The sequence below is a fragment of the Dermacentor silvarum genome, chromosome 5, assembly GCF_013339745.2.
Source record: "Dermacentor silvarum isolate Dsil-2018 chromosome 5, BIME_Dsil_1.4, whole genome shotgun sequence".
In the NCBI taxonomy this organism is placed as follows: Eukaryota; Metazoa; Arthropoda; class Arachnida; order Ixodida; family Ixodidae; genus Dermacentor; species Dermacentor silvarum.
In genome coordinates, this window is record NC_051158.1 from 88,625,052 (window position 1) to 88,640,357 (window position 15,306).

General features: G+C 45.1%; 1 protein-coding gene across 8 annotated transcripts in view; it reads right to left on the reverse strand.

Annotated features, from left to right (window-relative positions):
- LOC119453574 (cytochrome P450 3A5) overlaps positions 1 to 15,306 on the reverse strand; it is a 143,290-nt gene that overhangs the window by 111,346 nt on the left and 16,638 nt on the right. For 3 of the 8 annotated variants that reach the window (XM_049668254.1, XM_049668252.1, XM_049668255.1), the window contains exons 7-11: positions 15,038 to 15,164; positions 14,000 to 14,084; positions 12,274 to 12,346; positions 10,966 to 11,074; positions 9,661 to 9,752 (exon numbers count right to left, since the gene is read on the reverse strand). In XM_049668254.1, coding sequence (XP_049524211.1) covers positions 9,661 to 9,752; positions 10,966 to 11,074; positions 12,274 to 12,346; positions 14,000 to 14,084; positions 15,038 to 15,164 — 486 coding nt within the window. Of the gene's footprint in view, positions 1 to 7,121; positions 7,277 to 7,934; positions 8,098 to 9,428; positions 9,570 to 9,660; positions 9,753 to 10,965; positions 11,075 to 12,273; positions 12,347 to 13,999; positions 14,085 to 15,037; positions 15,165 to 15,306 lie in introns of those variants that run through there. The other 5 variants (XM_037715622.2, XM_049668256.1, XM_049668253.1 and 2 more) reach the window with 3 other exon arrangements.

A 15,306-nucleotide genomic window follows, 5' to 3' on the forward strand; every position in this document is an offset into this window, starting at 1 on the left:
ATTTATTTATTTATTTATTTATTTATATTTATTTATTAGTGTACCCTCAAAATCCCGAGAGGCGTTACTGAGGGGGTGGGTACAGTGTAAATGCAAAACACAATGCATATTATACACTAAGGCCAAGACGTGCTGGAAAGGCAAAACGAGGTCATGGGCAGCAGTTAGCAAAAATATTGGCTTAATAAGTCAAGCCATCGTCATTATAATTGTTACAAAAGAACTTTTGGTTCAAGATTTCCCCGACAAAGCCGAGCATGCACGCGATTGTCGACATTTGTGCAGCTTCAACGAAAGCCCTTTCCTCTTTCGGTAATAAAAGCTTTATTATTTGATTTGAAAACATATACACAGGAAAGAAAAGCGAGAAGCAAAGGCTGGCAACTGCCACCAGAAGGGGCACAACGCCTGCCTACTCTTCGGAAAGGACGAGAGAAACAAAGAAGGAAAGATAGGAAGGAGGGAGGAAGGAGGAAAGGAAGAGCGAGATGACAAATCTCAACGAATGAAGTAAAACATACAGTAGGGCCCGTCCCTGCAGGTCAAGCTACTAAAGAATGTAAAATAAAAGAAATAGTTGCTGGTTACAAACGTGCCCCTAAGTTCGTTGTTTATACAAAAGTAAGGAGAGCACGATGAGCTTGATCACGTCGAGACGCACAACCACTGGGGTATAAACATTCGTCTAGAGTCGTACACCGCAGGCCAAGGAGATGGTAGTGCCACACTAGTGATTTGCGTTGCGCACTGAAAGCGGGACATTCCAATATCAGGTGCTGAAGTGTCTCGCAGCCACCGCAAGACGTACACGATGGACTGGTCACACGTCCTTGTCTGTGTAAAACGTTCGTGCACATAACACAGCCAACCCTTAGCTTGAGTAGTTGCGCTCTAGTGCGACGAGGCAAGCCTCGACCGCGAACACGCGGCTGGGAACGTTCCATTTGTGACGCGTTGGTTTGGATGCTGCTTGAGGAGGTGGCGACGAATCAGCAGGCGAGCGTCATCAAGCTTGCACAAAATTCAGGGCAAGCGCAGTCGTTATGAGTGCAAGTTGAAGCCAGTCGATCAGCCTCTTCATTTGCTGCGATCCCAACGTGCGAAGGTATCCATTGAGCAACGAGAGATACCCCACGCGATAAAATTTTGTTGGCAGAGTCTGTAATGCTGTGCACAATTGGGCAATCAACCTGATTGCGTTGTAATCTGCTAAGCGCAGCGCGGGAGTCCGTAAATATGACAATCTTCGGCGATGTGGTTAACCCTTCTTGCACGTATTTCAGTGCAACATTAATTGCTGCTAGCTCCGCAGTTGTTGCCGAGGCTGGATGGGGTATATGAAATATACGTCGTGCTTCAGTTGAAGGGCAGAAAAAAGCTGCAGAGGCGCCTTGACCGTCACTGTGCACAGATGCATCTGTAAATACTTGAAGGCAATCTGGAAATTTTTCGAACATGTGCGACTGAGCCAATTGGAATATGGCCGAAACAGGCATATCAGAGTTTTTGTGTATGTCAGGGATTGTAAGGTAAATGGGCAGCACGTGTTTGGTGATGTCTTGCGGCGGCGAAGGCGTAACTGAAGCATCATGTTCACAAATGTCAGTATTGTTCATAAATAATGCTGCCATTTTTCCAATGCGAGAAAACGGGCGGTGAATCAGACGATCAAGGAGCATTTGACCATTCAATGCACGGTGCAGACGCTCTATATGAAATAGAGCTCTCTGGTCTGCTTGTAGCCTTAGAGGTAAATGATGAGCTTCAGTGAGCAATGGAACTGATTGCGCCTCACGAGGTAATCCCAGCATTATTCGAAGGGCAGAGCGATGATCACGTTCAAGTTGGCCATCAAACTAGGTGGGACGTTCAGGAATGGTAGCGCATACATCATGCCTGAGAGTACAGATGATTGGTACACCTGCAGAGCCGTTGTTTGGTCACAGCCAGCACCTCTAGCAGTCAAGGCGGCCACATACTTAAGGATGGACTGCGATTTGTGTCGTACGAATTTAATGGCAGGATGCCAAGAGATGCGATCATCCACAAGTAAGCCCAAATAACGGTGTTGTCGCACCCAGCTTATCGGCGTTTCGTCAAGGTACAGTCGGCTCATTGTTCGACGAGCGCGCTGTTTAGGGTGGTATGCTATTGCAGCCGACTTAGCAGGTGATATCTGCAGGCCAACTTCACCCAAGTACTCCGAAGTCGCGTTCAGAGCTCTCTGCAAGCTTGCACGAAGCCGCGGGCCAAGGTGCGAAGGGCCGCTTATCCACAGAGCAATATCATCTGCATAGATAACTATGCTCACAGGGAGGTCACTGTCTCGAGGCAAGCGACTTGGAAGCGCGGCGAGTACTGTGTTAAACAGAAGCGGCGATAAAACGCTGCCCTGTGGGACACCGCACTTAACAGTGCGGGATTCACTTGTTATTGCTACAACACGCACTTTCATCCGGCGCTCCGATAGGAACTTGCAAACAAAGCGAAGCAGACGACCCGAAATTCCCGCGGTTGCAAGAGCGAAAATAATCGCCTGATGCGGAACCGAGTCGAAAGCTTGCTTTACGTCTAGGAAGAGCATGTAGGCGGAGTGCTTGTTTCCTTTAGCACATGCAAGCGTTGAGACAAGGTCTGAAATGCTGTCCAGAGCTGAACGGCGGCGACGAAAACCACTCATCACATCAGGGAAAAAGTTTAGCTTCTCTAGCCTGTCTTCTAGACGAAACAGGACCATTCGCTTCATTAACTTGATGACATTTGATGTTAGGGTTATCGGCCGGTAGGACTTGAGGTGTCGTGCAGGGCGCCCGGGCTTTAAAATTGGTATTATCACGGACGATTTCCACTCAGCAGGGATTACACCAGTTCTCCATACCTCATTATAGTCGTCCAGTATACGGTCATGAAAACTGTTATCAATGTTCCGTAATGCTTGATACGTCACACCGTCTTCACCTGGGGCAGTGCGGCGTTATGAGAGGCTGAGTGTGTGTCGTAGCTCCTCAGGAGTGAAGTCTGCCTCGTCCATCTGGCACGCTGGACCGTATAAAGCAGTCATGGTACTCTGCCTTGTCAAAGAAGAAAGGTCGGCATTTGTGGTGTCACCGGACGTAGAAGAGCCGAAAAGGTCTGCAAATGCCTCCGCTAGAACTTTTGGTGAATGGGCATAGCTAGTCGCTATGCACAAAGCAGCCGTAGGGTTCTTGCAGATTTCGGGAGTGCGGAGAGCCTTTAGTATGCGCCACACATTTCCAAAACCACTTCCAGTATGCAGCGAACTACATAAGGCGGCCCAGCTCTTGCGACGAAGCTGTTTTGTATGCCGCCGTATGGCTGCATCAATGCGGTTATACAGAGTCCAGTCGGTGCGTCATTTAGAGCGCTGTGCCCGCCTATAAGCGCGGCGTCGACAGCGTGGAGCCGCAAAAGCTTAAGATCGGGGTTTGGTTTGCCGATACTTCGTCGTCGTTGTATTGTAGCTTGTCGTAAACATTCACTCACCCGATTGAACAGACTGTCAGCTAGGGTTTGTAAAAAAAGGAACAACAGTTTGTGAAATGTGATAGTGTTCAACCAACTATTTCATTGTTTCCCAAGCATGAACGTATTTCCCACTAGCCAGGCTGTCCATTCTCCATTGGCAATTGCAGAATCCTCGACTTGTGCTGGCAACACTGTCCAAACAAACAAAGATGGCTACGAGATCCAGCTCCACCGCGGCTCTTTCGCTTGGTGCTGTGGTCACGTTTCTCCTTTGTGGCGTGGATTGAAGTTGTTTCGCGGAAGCCGAAAAGTCTTTTGGGGCCGATCATCTTATTTAGAATGGTTTCAAGAATTTCAGCGACGAAATCGCGGAAATAGTTGTGTTGTGCGTGGAAACGGCCGACCTGCACAGCAAGATGCATCAGAGTTTCTTAAAGGCTAAGAGCCTTTCAAGACAGCCGGAGGTTAAAAAAAATCACGTGTTTGTGCGTAGCGAGCCTCTTCGAAAGGTGCAAGCACTTGTTCGTGGTTCTGCTCCACAACTACAAGTACGATACTTGACTGTTTTCGACCGTCATAAGAAACTTCGCACTGCGACTCGTGAAGTAGTGTATCAGATGTAACATCCCCCGTTATACAGTATAGGCATTAACGTCTGTCGTGCTTTCAGCAGCTAAATACGATATCTACACTGATAGAAGGTGGATAAAAGCTGTAAAGTTACATGGTCAGTGTGTCTTGGTATAAGAACAAATGATAGTTCCGTTTGTCAGTCGGGGTGCACCTTTATTTTTATAGTTAGCTGACACAGTGTGTCAAAGTCGTCTGCGTCCGATGACTGACGCTTATTCGTGCTCGCAGCAGCCAGTGTTCGTGGTAGAGCCCTGGCCTGGGAACACAGCAGGCACTTGCCGCCCATTGAAATTCTGAAACCCGGTGAAACATGAGAACTTACTAACAACCAATCGGACCAGAGTACAGTTTCTTCCAACAGATTTCCAAAATTTAGCGAGTCGTAGCAGTGTGAATGCATGATTCGGAAACGAATCGAACCAATTGTAATGCAATTCAGCTGCGTGTACAGTGTCGAAAAGCAAACTATAGCGGCGCCGTGTGCAGGTAGAACACTCTAAAGCTGGAGCGAGTGCTGTTTGCAGTTGCTTCTAAATTTCTTGCGATTGTATAAACTGAAAAATCACCGCGTTGAATGAGAGAACAGCATCTTCTGTTTTGCACCGCTGAACTAAGGCATGCTATGAAAATGATATATCACCTCGCGGCATAGCATGGGTCATATGACAGATTCAGGGCCTTCCTTGTTAGTCATCATTCCTACTACCGTGCCTGAAGAGAACAGCACATTAGTGAGGATATTACTGCTGCGTAAAGCATTATTAGCACTAACGCTGTGGCAGAACACTGTAAACGAACAAATCGAAATGAAGTTTAGCGTGCATCACTAACTTATTTTAGCGCCTGCCTGAACAGAATACACTCCGTGATTGGAAACGCCATCAAGGTATTTAATATAAGCAAAATAAAGCGTTGCTCCACTCGCCGGAAATGATGAAGTCAACTCGGGTGAAGTATATTGAACAAACCGGTATGGTATCGGTAAACTTTTCCCAATGCGGAAGTTTCTTATCTAAGTCACTTTCAGATGAGCGTATTCTGCTTTTTTCTAGAAACGATGAAATCCTATTACTGTCTTTCCATCACAATGATGCGCATAATAGTACAGAGAGAGAACTTTATTTATTTCCGGCAGATTGCTGGGCTGGGTTCCCACCTAGGAGCCAGCGGAGAGACCGTGTCTCCCGGCAGCTTCCTCGGCCTGCTGGATAGCCCACAGTTGCTGGCCCAGGTCTGAACTGAGCAGCGCAGTCCCCCAACGCGCCCGAAGGCCCTCATTGGAGGCCGCGACCCCAGTATTGCTGATTAATGCTGGACATGCCTATAGGATGTGATCTAGTGTGGCTCTGGTGTTACAATACTGGCATAGATTGGTTGTATAGAACAAAAGTATTTTGACATCTGTCTTTTCTCATTTTAGGCCTTGTGCGCCGCTGCATCACGACAATTTGGGAACTACGAGGCATTCAGCGCATGCCATGATAAGATACACTCTATTCGCTTCAAACCTGAACTTGGATCAGATGTGTCTCGGCGCTGCCGCCAGGCAGCGAGCATTTACTTCGAGTCGCCAATACGTGGTATGCTGCATTTTCTCGCGTAAAACATCGGTGTTGTCTTCAACTACTATTGCTTTTCTTAAGCATGGAGAGACAGTTCATTTTCTTTTAAGAGAGAGGTGATATTGCTTTCTCAGTTTCGTTTTCAAAGTGTCTGATCACTAGCGCCACCCTGCGCGCAATGTTGCGTTATGACATTTCGGCCAAGTCTGCTGGTGCAGTGTACCGCGCCGTGTTCCGCCTCCTCTCTGCTGCCTAAATATAGTCAGTCGTCACTAACCCCGTGGACTGCTCCTACAGGAGTTCTGCTGCCTCGGGCTTCCTACCGCTCGACAGGAGGACATCCTCTTCCCCCGCCGAAGCCACATCTCGCTTCTGCTTAGCGTAGTTGAGTACCTTGACTCGTCGGGGCTCTCAACAACTCTTCTAACACACCTGGCACACATGAATGGCCTCGCGGCTACCCATGTGTGCTGGCTCCATGGTGTGACCGCGTTCCTGCCTGCCGATTTGCTTCGCTCCTGCCATGGCAACATTTACACCTTTCCTCTCCTATGTCCTTTTAGGGGCGAAGCTCCTTAGTGTGTGGGTCGTTCCCTCCTCTGTAGTAGTGTTAGTAATAGTATGACTATGTAGCCACCTGTAGTTTTATGAAGTGTTCACTAGATGGCGGTCCGGTTCCACTTCCGGTTCCCATTTCCGGTTCCGGTTCCACTTTGCGCGCGTTCGGTGCGAACGCGGGCAAAACGCCGACGGCGTCGACAACAGTTCTGCGCGTTGATGGTGCTGCTGCATGTCCAAGTTTATACAGCTGATAAAACTACCTTGAGTCGACCCCATGGCTGCTTCGCATACTACTCAGGGTTCCCCTATGGGAAGTTGGTGTAATTTTCTCTCTCGTTCCCGACGCGCGCTCTCTTTATCTCTCGTCCGTAGCTGTGGTTTACCCGAATGATCCCCCGGTGCTTCGCCCACTCATCATCATTCACTTCGTGGATATGCTGTGATTTTTTTTTCTCCCACTGTCCCCTCCCCGTTGGCGTTGAGCCGTGCTCCTTTAAGGGCTGCAGAAGATAGCAACAACCTTTCTTTTCTCAAACGAACCACTTAGTAGTCAGTCGTCGTTTGGTTCCCGTGCAAGGAAGTCGTTTTTCTTCGGTGGCGCTGCCGCGCCCCGACCGTTTGAGTCCACTCCGTAGGCCTCGGCCCCAAGTCGTCGCGACGGCCTACACTACAGACGTCTTCTCGCTTACAAAACAGCTGTTCTCACTACGAATGACGAATTCCTCACCACAGAAGCCTAATCTTTCAAGCTAACTCGACTTGATATTTTTGTTTATTGGTGTGCCTAAAAAAAAAAAAACACCTGCCCCTCCTTCTCCCCTTTTCTCGCTGATTTTCGTGTCTGAGAGATTTTACAAATGTGACATTCACAAGTTGGCAGGTATGCATATTTATGTTCTCAGGTAAATTGAAGTGCCTTGTACGCACGGGCTTAGATTGTTGTTGACCCAGTTCTGTCAAAGTCGATGAAACACAATGTAGGGGCCGTCACCAGGCGATGAGACCATGGCATGAAAGTCCATATTCATACGACCCTGAAGAAAACCAACACAAAAATACACTGATTGTGCAGAAAGACTACACACATTGAATGCAAGACCTAGAAGAGGAACATATTTTACACAAAGAGTTTATTTTTGAGAATACGCTTAATGTAATATGCCTACAGTAATGCAATAAATAAATTTTCAAATGCTAGAAACACAGAAAGCAATTTGCCAGCAAGAAGCTTATCTTTCAATCTTCGAACTTGTTGGCCTCTCTCGCAAGAAATATTAGTAAAGGTTTGATCTAAAAATTATAGTGGCGAATTCTTTTTATATAAGCTCCTACTTGTATTGGGAGCAGTTAGCAGAGTGCTGCTGCTCCATTTTTACTACCTTGTATTTATTATCCAAACTTCACTAGAGGTTAAAGTGTTACTTATGGGCTGTACCAAGACAGCGAACCGGGCGAGTTGTCAGATGAACCAGTCTTTAGATTTCTGTGCTGTTTAACGCGCGGCTATCATGGATACATTCTTGAAATTTGCATGGCTTTTTGGTATGTGCCTATAGGAACGCAAAGACATTTATTTGGTAACGCCATCTAACGACATCTAAAAGCTTGAGGCAGCCACAAGCTTGGCCACGAAATGAATATATTGATGATTAACTGTAGTGTTCTATCAAATAATACGCGATGCGCACTCACCTTCTGAGACTCTCCCAATGTCAGCTTGAATTTCTCGACCATTCTTGCACCCGTGTATATGATTTCAAAAAGCGCTAGACGCTTGCCGATGCAGTTACGTGGGCCATCACCAAATGGCTGGTATGCGATTGTTGGCCTTGCAGCAACGTTCTCCGGCAAAAAGCTACAACAGCAGCAGCAGCAACAGAAACAAAATCACCAATTTGACTTCAGTTCAATATGCACCGCTACTCTTACGCCACGACTACTACCCCCAAAAATGGCAGGAGCCACGCTGAGTTCATTCTTTCTTGTCTGTTTTATCATGTTAAAGAAATGGAAGTTATTGAAGCTCAATCACTGGCACCTACAGAAAATCGACCCATGTTTGAAATTACAATTGTTACTAGGTCATAATCCGGGTTAAGATAGTTTGCTCAGTCGCCTGTGAATTGGTGTTGCTCTTACAAGCACTTGATTTTACGAACATTCGTTTCTAGTGGCAACAGCTGACAATGCCAATTATTACATATTTGGCAGAAAAGAAACTCCAAAGCACATGTATGCATGCCTATTTTATTAAAGGAGATGGGGAAACTAAATGACAGGCTCTTTACAGAACGGAATATTCTGGGAGCGAGGCTGCGCGGGTCGAGGATGTGCAACGCCATAAAATCCGCTGCTGTGCTTCTTGAGGTTCGTCAGCTGTGATAGATCGAACGATCGATCAATGACCACCTGTGATTTATCGAACGATGAACCTTGTGCATGTGTGTGTTTGTCTGCATACTGTGAACTTTCTTCTCTCCCTCCTCCTCATATTTCACTCCCCTTCCTCCCTCCCTGGTGAAAGGTAGCCAAACGGGCTCAGCCTCACTCCCAACCCTCGCTGTCAAACCTGCCAATGTAACAAGACATTTAGCTTAAGAAGACAGGCTTTTTGAAGGCGTCTTCATTTCAAATCAATTTCGTGTGTGCCCTTTCGCACGTAGTTTTTAATGTAACTAAACTGACGACGATCTTGCGTCTGCTGCGCTGGGAACAAGGAACCACCCCTCTCCCTGCATGAGTTTAGAAATGTCGATCAACTATCAGACTTCCTCTGTGACCAGAACTCTTTGTGTCTTCAGTTTATTATGCAAGTGAGTGAAGAAAAAACTCACATTGGGCAAATACTTGTGCTGGAACCACAATGTACGCTCGCAAGCAATAATTGGAGAGCAATGACGCCGCGACTATTTTTCCTTCACAGCCTGCGCGTGCTGGCTGAAGCGAAATCATTCATCCTTACGTGGTCGTATTCAAGCAGCGCAATGCATTCAAAGAAATTCCACATTGTCAGGCTGTGCAAGAAGAAATTGTATTTACTTGTTGATGCCGTATAGTCGTCCAACTATCCCTCGCGACAGTTACATCACTACTTAGCACAGAGCTCTTCCGTAGGATTTTTCACTTTTAAATGTTAGCATTTTATTCCGTGTTTAGCAAAACTAAACGCGTATTCGAAGTACTTACCGGTCGGGGTCAAACTTTTCTGGCTCAGGCCAGATGCGAGGGTCCATGTGGATCTGAATTGTTGGTGATATAATGCTTGTACCCGCCTTGTACTTGATGCCGTTATACTCAAAGTCATTAACTGCCATTCGGGTTGTGAAACTGCAAGATTGAGAGCATGAGGGGCATAAGTAGTGCAATATTAGCGTGATAAAGTACGGTAGGAATTTCGTGAGCTCGGCTGGAGGCTTACGTTACGACGGGCGGGAACATGCGAAGGGTCTCGTCCACAACTCTGGCCAAGTATTTTAGGCCTTGCGTTATTGCCGTGTAATCCAGTTTTCCCTGCGATGCATTTACTTCGATTAATATTCGGACGTAATTGAACCGAATTTACGACAAAATGCGAACTTTCACCTTACCTAGCTAGCTCTTGCTATCGCATCTAGCTGCTATAAATTAATAGCTTAATAAATTTTGATTCCTTAGAATTCCCTTTATCAGAAGAAAAAGGCCATCCGAACATTATGGTGGCCATGTTATTCGGCCTTCCTTGAACTCGTTTCATCATGAAGAGAAAGCTATAGGCTCGCGCCGTAGCTTTGCACGAGAGCAGGAGGTCTGTCAAATGTTTAGTACAGGCATTAACTACTAATTCGATCCTGTATTTCCTCCCAAACTGCGCTTTTCTTGGTCTCTCACCGGTTTATGTTGCAACGGAGTCGGAAAGACGATGAGACTAACAGTAAATTGAGAGGAAACGTTTCCAGGTTGCACCACATAACATGCTAAGCGTGATAAAGCGAAGTAATTTATTAGTGGAAACACTTCTATGCTAACAGCATTCTCGCGAGGAAATATCGCGGCATTTCGTTTAGCGTTCAGATTGTGCGTTTGCACGCGACGCCTCGCGTGCCTTTAGCACCGGAGCTGATTAAGTGGACAGTCAGTCGTTGTGTCGGGAACGGAAAATGTGGGCCGATTCCGGCGGTAGTGTAGAAAGGGTCCAAGCGCAATGGCACATACCCCCGTGAACAGGCGAAGGTGTTTCTTCTTCTTTCTTCAGGTTTTACGTGCCAGAACCAGTTCGATTATGAGTTACCAGTTCGGATTATGAGGCACGCTGTAGTGGAGGGCTCCGGATTAATTTTGACCACCTGGGTTTCTTTAACGAGCACTCCGACGCAGGCACTTTAAGCCTGGCCCAAATACGTGCCAATGCCTTGTGATAGTCAGTCGATAGGCAAGCGATAGCTAATCGATAATCGGTCAATAATGAATAAATTCATGAAAATGCTGGGGATGACTTGGTAATGCTTAGCCTAGCCCAATTATGTGGCCAATACCTTGCGATAGCCAATCTATAGAAAATCAATATGTATACTCGATAATCGATCAGTATTCAATAAATTCAGGAAAATGCTGGGGATGACTTGGTAGTGCTAGGTGCCGATCAGCTCCGCTGTTTCTTTAGCCTTGCGCCATTAGTGGAAGCTACGCTATTTTTTTTTTCATTCAGAATTTTCACAAGTGCCTTGAAAGAAGAAGATGTACTCACATAGCGCTGAATAACAGATTTCACTTCCTCTCGGACATTTTCTTGGACGTCCTGATGTTTGGCGAGAACGTAGGCGAGGTAACTTAGCCCCGTGGCTGTTGTCTCGAAGCTGAAATGAGCCGCAACACATGAGTGTGTCTAAATATATTTGACTCTCCCACTTTCTAACAAGATACATTAACGGAGCTATGAAAACAACGTACGTGAGAAAATATTTTGCATAGGCAACTAGTTCAATGGAGCGCATCATGGCATCCGCCACAATTAAATTCATGTAAGCTCTAAACAATTTATAAACGAGCTTAAGTGGTGTTGAAGCATCGCTCGCACTATGAAACGAATGCTTAACGCCTTGCATCCTCTGGCCATTGGCTGCCTAAATGCTTCGGTAGGAAAATTACCCGTGATAATGTTCAAATACGCACCGACTAAAACCGATAAAGATAACCAGGGTGGGGTACAGGCAGGAATCAATTTCCATGCTTGTCACCCTGCCAAACTTAATTCATTCATATTGAACGTAGCAGTTTAATTTTAAAGTAGGGTCTAATTTCGCGAAGCACTGCATACAATTTGTGGACCTCATATTTGACGGTGATGAAGCTTTGACGAAAGAAGTACGGGTATCACACACGGTATCACACACGTATTGTGGCTGCAACGGTGAAATCGAGCCAATGTTAAACCCTACATGACTGCTGCAGTTCTCCTTCATTGGGAGCTTGAAGAAACAAAGAGTCAAATTAGTTTGCAGTAAAAATGAGTACAGAAGTCATGTTCACGGATTGTCATTCTGTTGAAACGTGCCTCTGGTGAACCTAACGTTACGCAATTATGGGCTACATTGTGTGCTAAGTTAAACGACCTTTTACCTGCACCTGTCTTCTGAGAGTCGATTTTTTGCATAGGTTTTTCACACTGCTTATACGAGTATATCGTATCTCGGTTATTTTTGCGCTCTACACAGAAAACAGGGCGACTCTGGGCAAAGCTGAGCCATAACAACGTCCAGCTACAATGACGAGTAATTATGTGGCCCACGCCCCCCTTGCTCTGCATGAAACTTCTATTGCTACCACGCAGGAGCCCACGTTGTTAGATGCGCGGCACTCGTGATGAACTCCCTAGAATGAAGAGTTTCTAGTGAATGAAGTGTCCAGTTAAAAACTATTTAGCTTTCCTCAGAAACGTTCCGGCCGAACCACAAAGGAACTTAATTACTATGCCTTTGAGGGGTTTTTATTGACCGGTTGTCCGCTAATACACCTTGAAATTAATGTTATCTTCCTTTTTTATTGCCTGACTTACCCAGCGATGAAGAGGATGGTAGTATTGATGCCAACTTCTTCGGGACTCATTCTTTTGAAAAGCTTCGCGTCAGCTGTGTGGAAGAAATACGTTTTGAATAATTATGCTTTGGGAACACTGGCAGTCTTCAAGGAGCAGCTGTGTGCTTGTGAGAAAGTTTCTCATGAAACGTGGAATGACAGAGATCGAGAGTATGTTCCTGAGTCATAATTTCCTAACCTTGGCCGATTGAGAAGGCTGTGGCAACTCATGTCAGGTATGCTTGTTTGCTTGTTTATATTTGTTTGAATAACTCGATATACCCTTCAGTTGCGAATCAGCGCTTGTGGTGTGTGTCTCTTATTTTATCCGAGCTTGGTTTTACGTGCTGTTTTATTTCAAGATGACAAATGTTGTTTATGCTGCGCTTTCTCACTGCATGAACATTCTTTACGAAAATATTACATAACTATAAAAGTGATTAGACCAATATTGTTCAACTCGCTAAGTGAACACTGCAATCTAGCTGTCTTGAGTAGGATCGCTTGAAGCACTATAATTTAGCCAAACACAAAAATTCCGCTACTTGCCAAATGTGATTTTTTTCAGGATTGTGCGTGAAATAAAGAAGCGATAACAGGTGGCAAAGCTGATTGAACAAAGACAAAAACCTAGAGCAACTATGTGGCAAAAAGAAGGCATCAGAGCCGGGTTTATTACTCTCGCACGAATAGAAATAGCGTTTTTGAACAGGACAGAGGCGGCGACGATAGACACGAGCGCTGACTAACATCGACACACTTTTTTCGTGTAGGGCATGACCTGCTTACATTTCGCAATCAGGGTACGACAAGTATTTCTCGAGTAAATATAGAGATAGTTCACTGGGCGCGGGCATCACCGTGCTTGTGAATTGCGAACGCTTCAAATTCTTAGATACGATGCAATGTTGCATCATCTTATTGCATAACATTTTTTAATTTGCATAATTTTGTTTATTCGATTTTCGGGCCTCAAATATTTTTCCGGACCTTCCATTTCTTTTATTTATGTCGGGTTTTTTCATTCTCTTAATCTAGCCGCATGTACGCCGACGTTGTCCTCTTTCGGGTCAACATTGACCCGCATCTTTTTTACAAAGAGGCCAGGTTGGTCGGTCCCGGAGATCGGACAGTCTATGGTGCAATGTGGTAATTTTCGTCTTTGTCGGCACTAACTGCGGTCGTACCGTTAATGTTACTTAGTCTGCAACTAATTATGCCTTCTTGTCTTGTTGACAACTGCACTCCGATACCTTGTGTCACTCGCTACGACGTTCCTAAGTTAGAAATTGCCTCATTTTTAAGAGGTTACATACATAGATAGCCAGATCCCTTATACGTCAAACCCGCATAAAGTCAGCAAGGAAGACATTTTCTTCAAAGGGTTTCTTTAAGGTTTCTTTGAAGAAAGTATTTCTGGTAAAGCTCTTTACTTGTCATTGATATTGATTGGTATATGCTGGATTTTGTGGCAAGTAAGTTGCCGTTATGCTAAACCTATCCAGTTAAATTTGAAGGTTCCTTGAAGAAAACGACAAAACATCGGTTGGTTGACTGAATAAATTTTGTTAAATGGAAGCACACTGACAAAACAGACGTTAAAGTTATGTAACCGCAGCGCTTGCCGGGATGACGAAATCTTAAAACCAAAGTTATGCACTATAGAACTTAAATTGTTGGAGCAATAACGTGAATATGACACCGACCATCGAGGAGTTGCGGTGCTTCCGGTAGCTCCCCTTCCTCACTCTCAACATCAAGCATCGTCTGCAGCATGTCCGGCTTCTTTGCCTAAAATCAGAGGTACATATTATGCCAAGTCACGTCCTCTGTTAAGGTAGTCAAATTTTGACCGGGACGTCTCCACAACCGTTCGCAACGTGATTCGAGTATTGATAAGGTTGTGTTAAATTACTTTGAATTCGCACAACAGTGATAATATATATACGGCCAAACATCCATTAGAAACCGCAACCCTTTACTGGAGAATAGATAAATACAAATTTAACTGTTGACAAACATCCACGTTGTTGTCTAGGCTACAACGGTCTCGCCATAAAAGTTTTTTATCGGGCTCGGGCGGGCCGCCCAATGTAAAAACGGGCCCGGGCCGGGCCCGGGCCGCAAAAATCGGCCCGTGCAGTGCTCTAGTCTACACTACACGTAAAACAAGTAAAAGCTAAACTACTCTAATAGTAGCATGCATACTTCCCACAATGTAACACAGTTCACGTAAACAACTTAAACTCTGCATGTGCAGCAAGAGGGCGAGGAACGCTTCAGGCGAAGTAAACAAATCCACATAAAATTTTGAGTGAGATATGTGCATTCATAAGTTCCACGTCACGTGGCTGAAAAGCAGCTTTGAATTACAAGTCACCTTCTTACTCTGCAGGAGCAAGGAGAGTCCACAAAGTTCTGTGAAAATACTTACGGGTCTTTTATAAAATCCTTAATTTTTCATTCATCTATTATTCCCCGAGCTTTGAATTAAGTTCATGGAACAATGGATTATATATTCTTTTATACACAATGAGACTTTGGCTATGGTATATCCGGGAGTATAAAAATAACAAAAAGAGAATTAAATGCAGGATAAAACAGTCAACGCCCTTCGGTGACGTTATGGTGATTACCTCGCCTGAATTTCTTGATGGACATTTAGACATTATTAAAAAAACACACAAAAAGCTATTCATAGAATTATTTTTGAGTTCAGCGGGGCATTTTGCCTATAAACTCACCTCGGGATTTTTCATGCGAAGCTGAATCACCTTAGATGTGTGTTTGTTGAATATGTCATAAGTGAATGAGCCAAGCTTTTCGTTCAACCAAAGGATTGGCGCCATGTACTTAGACATCGTCGTAGTACTGATCTAGAAAAGTGAAAGAGAAAAACGGTCATCCACCCGTATGTAGCCCGAATCTACAAAAGAGTATACCATACGGGTTTCCCAGAAAGTTTTTGCCGTAGAAGAAGAAAAGCGGTGGAACCCATCTCTGGGTTACTTTT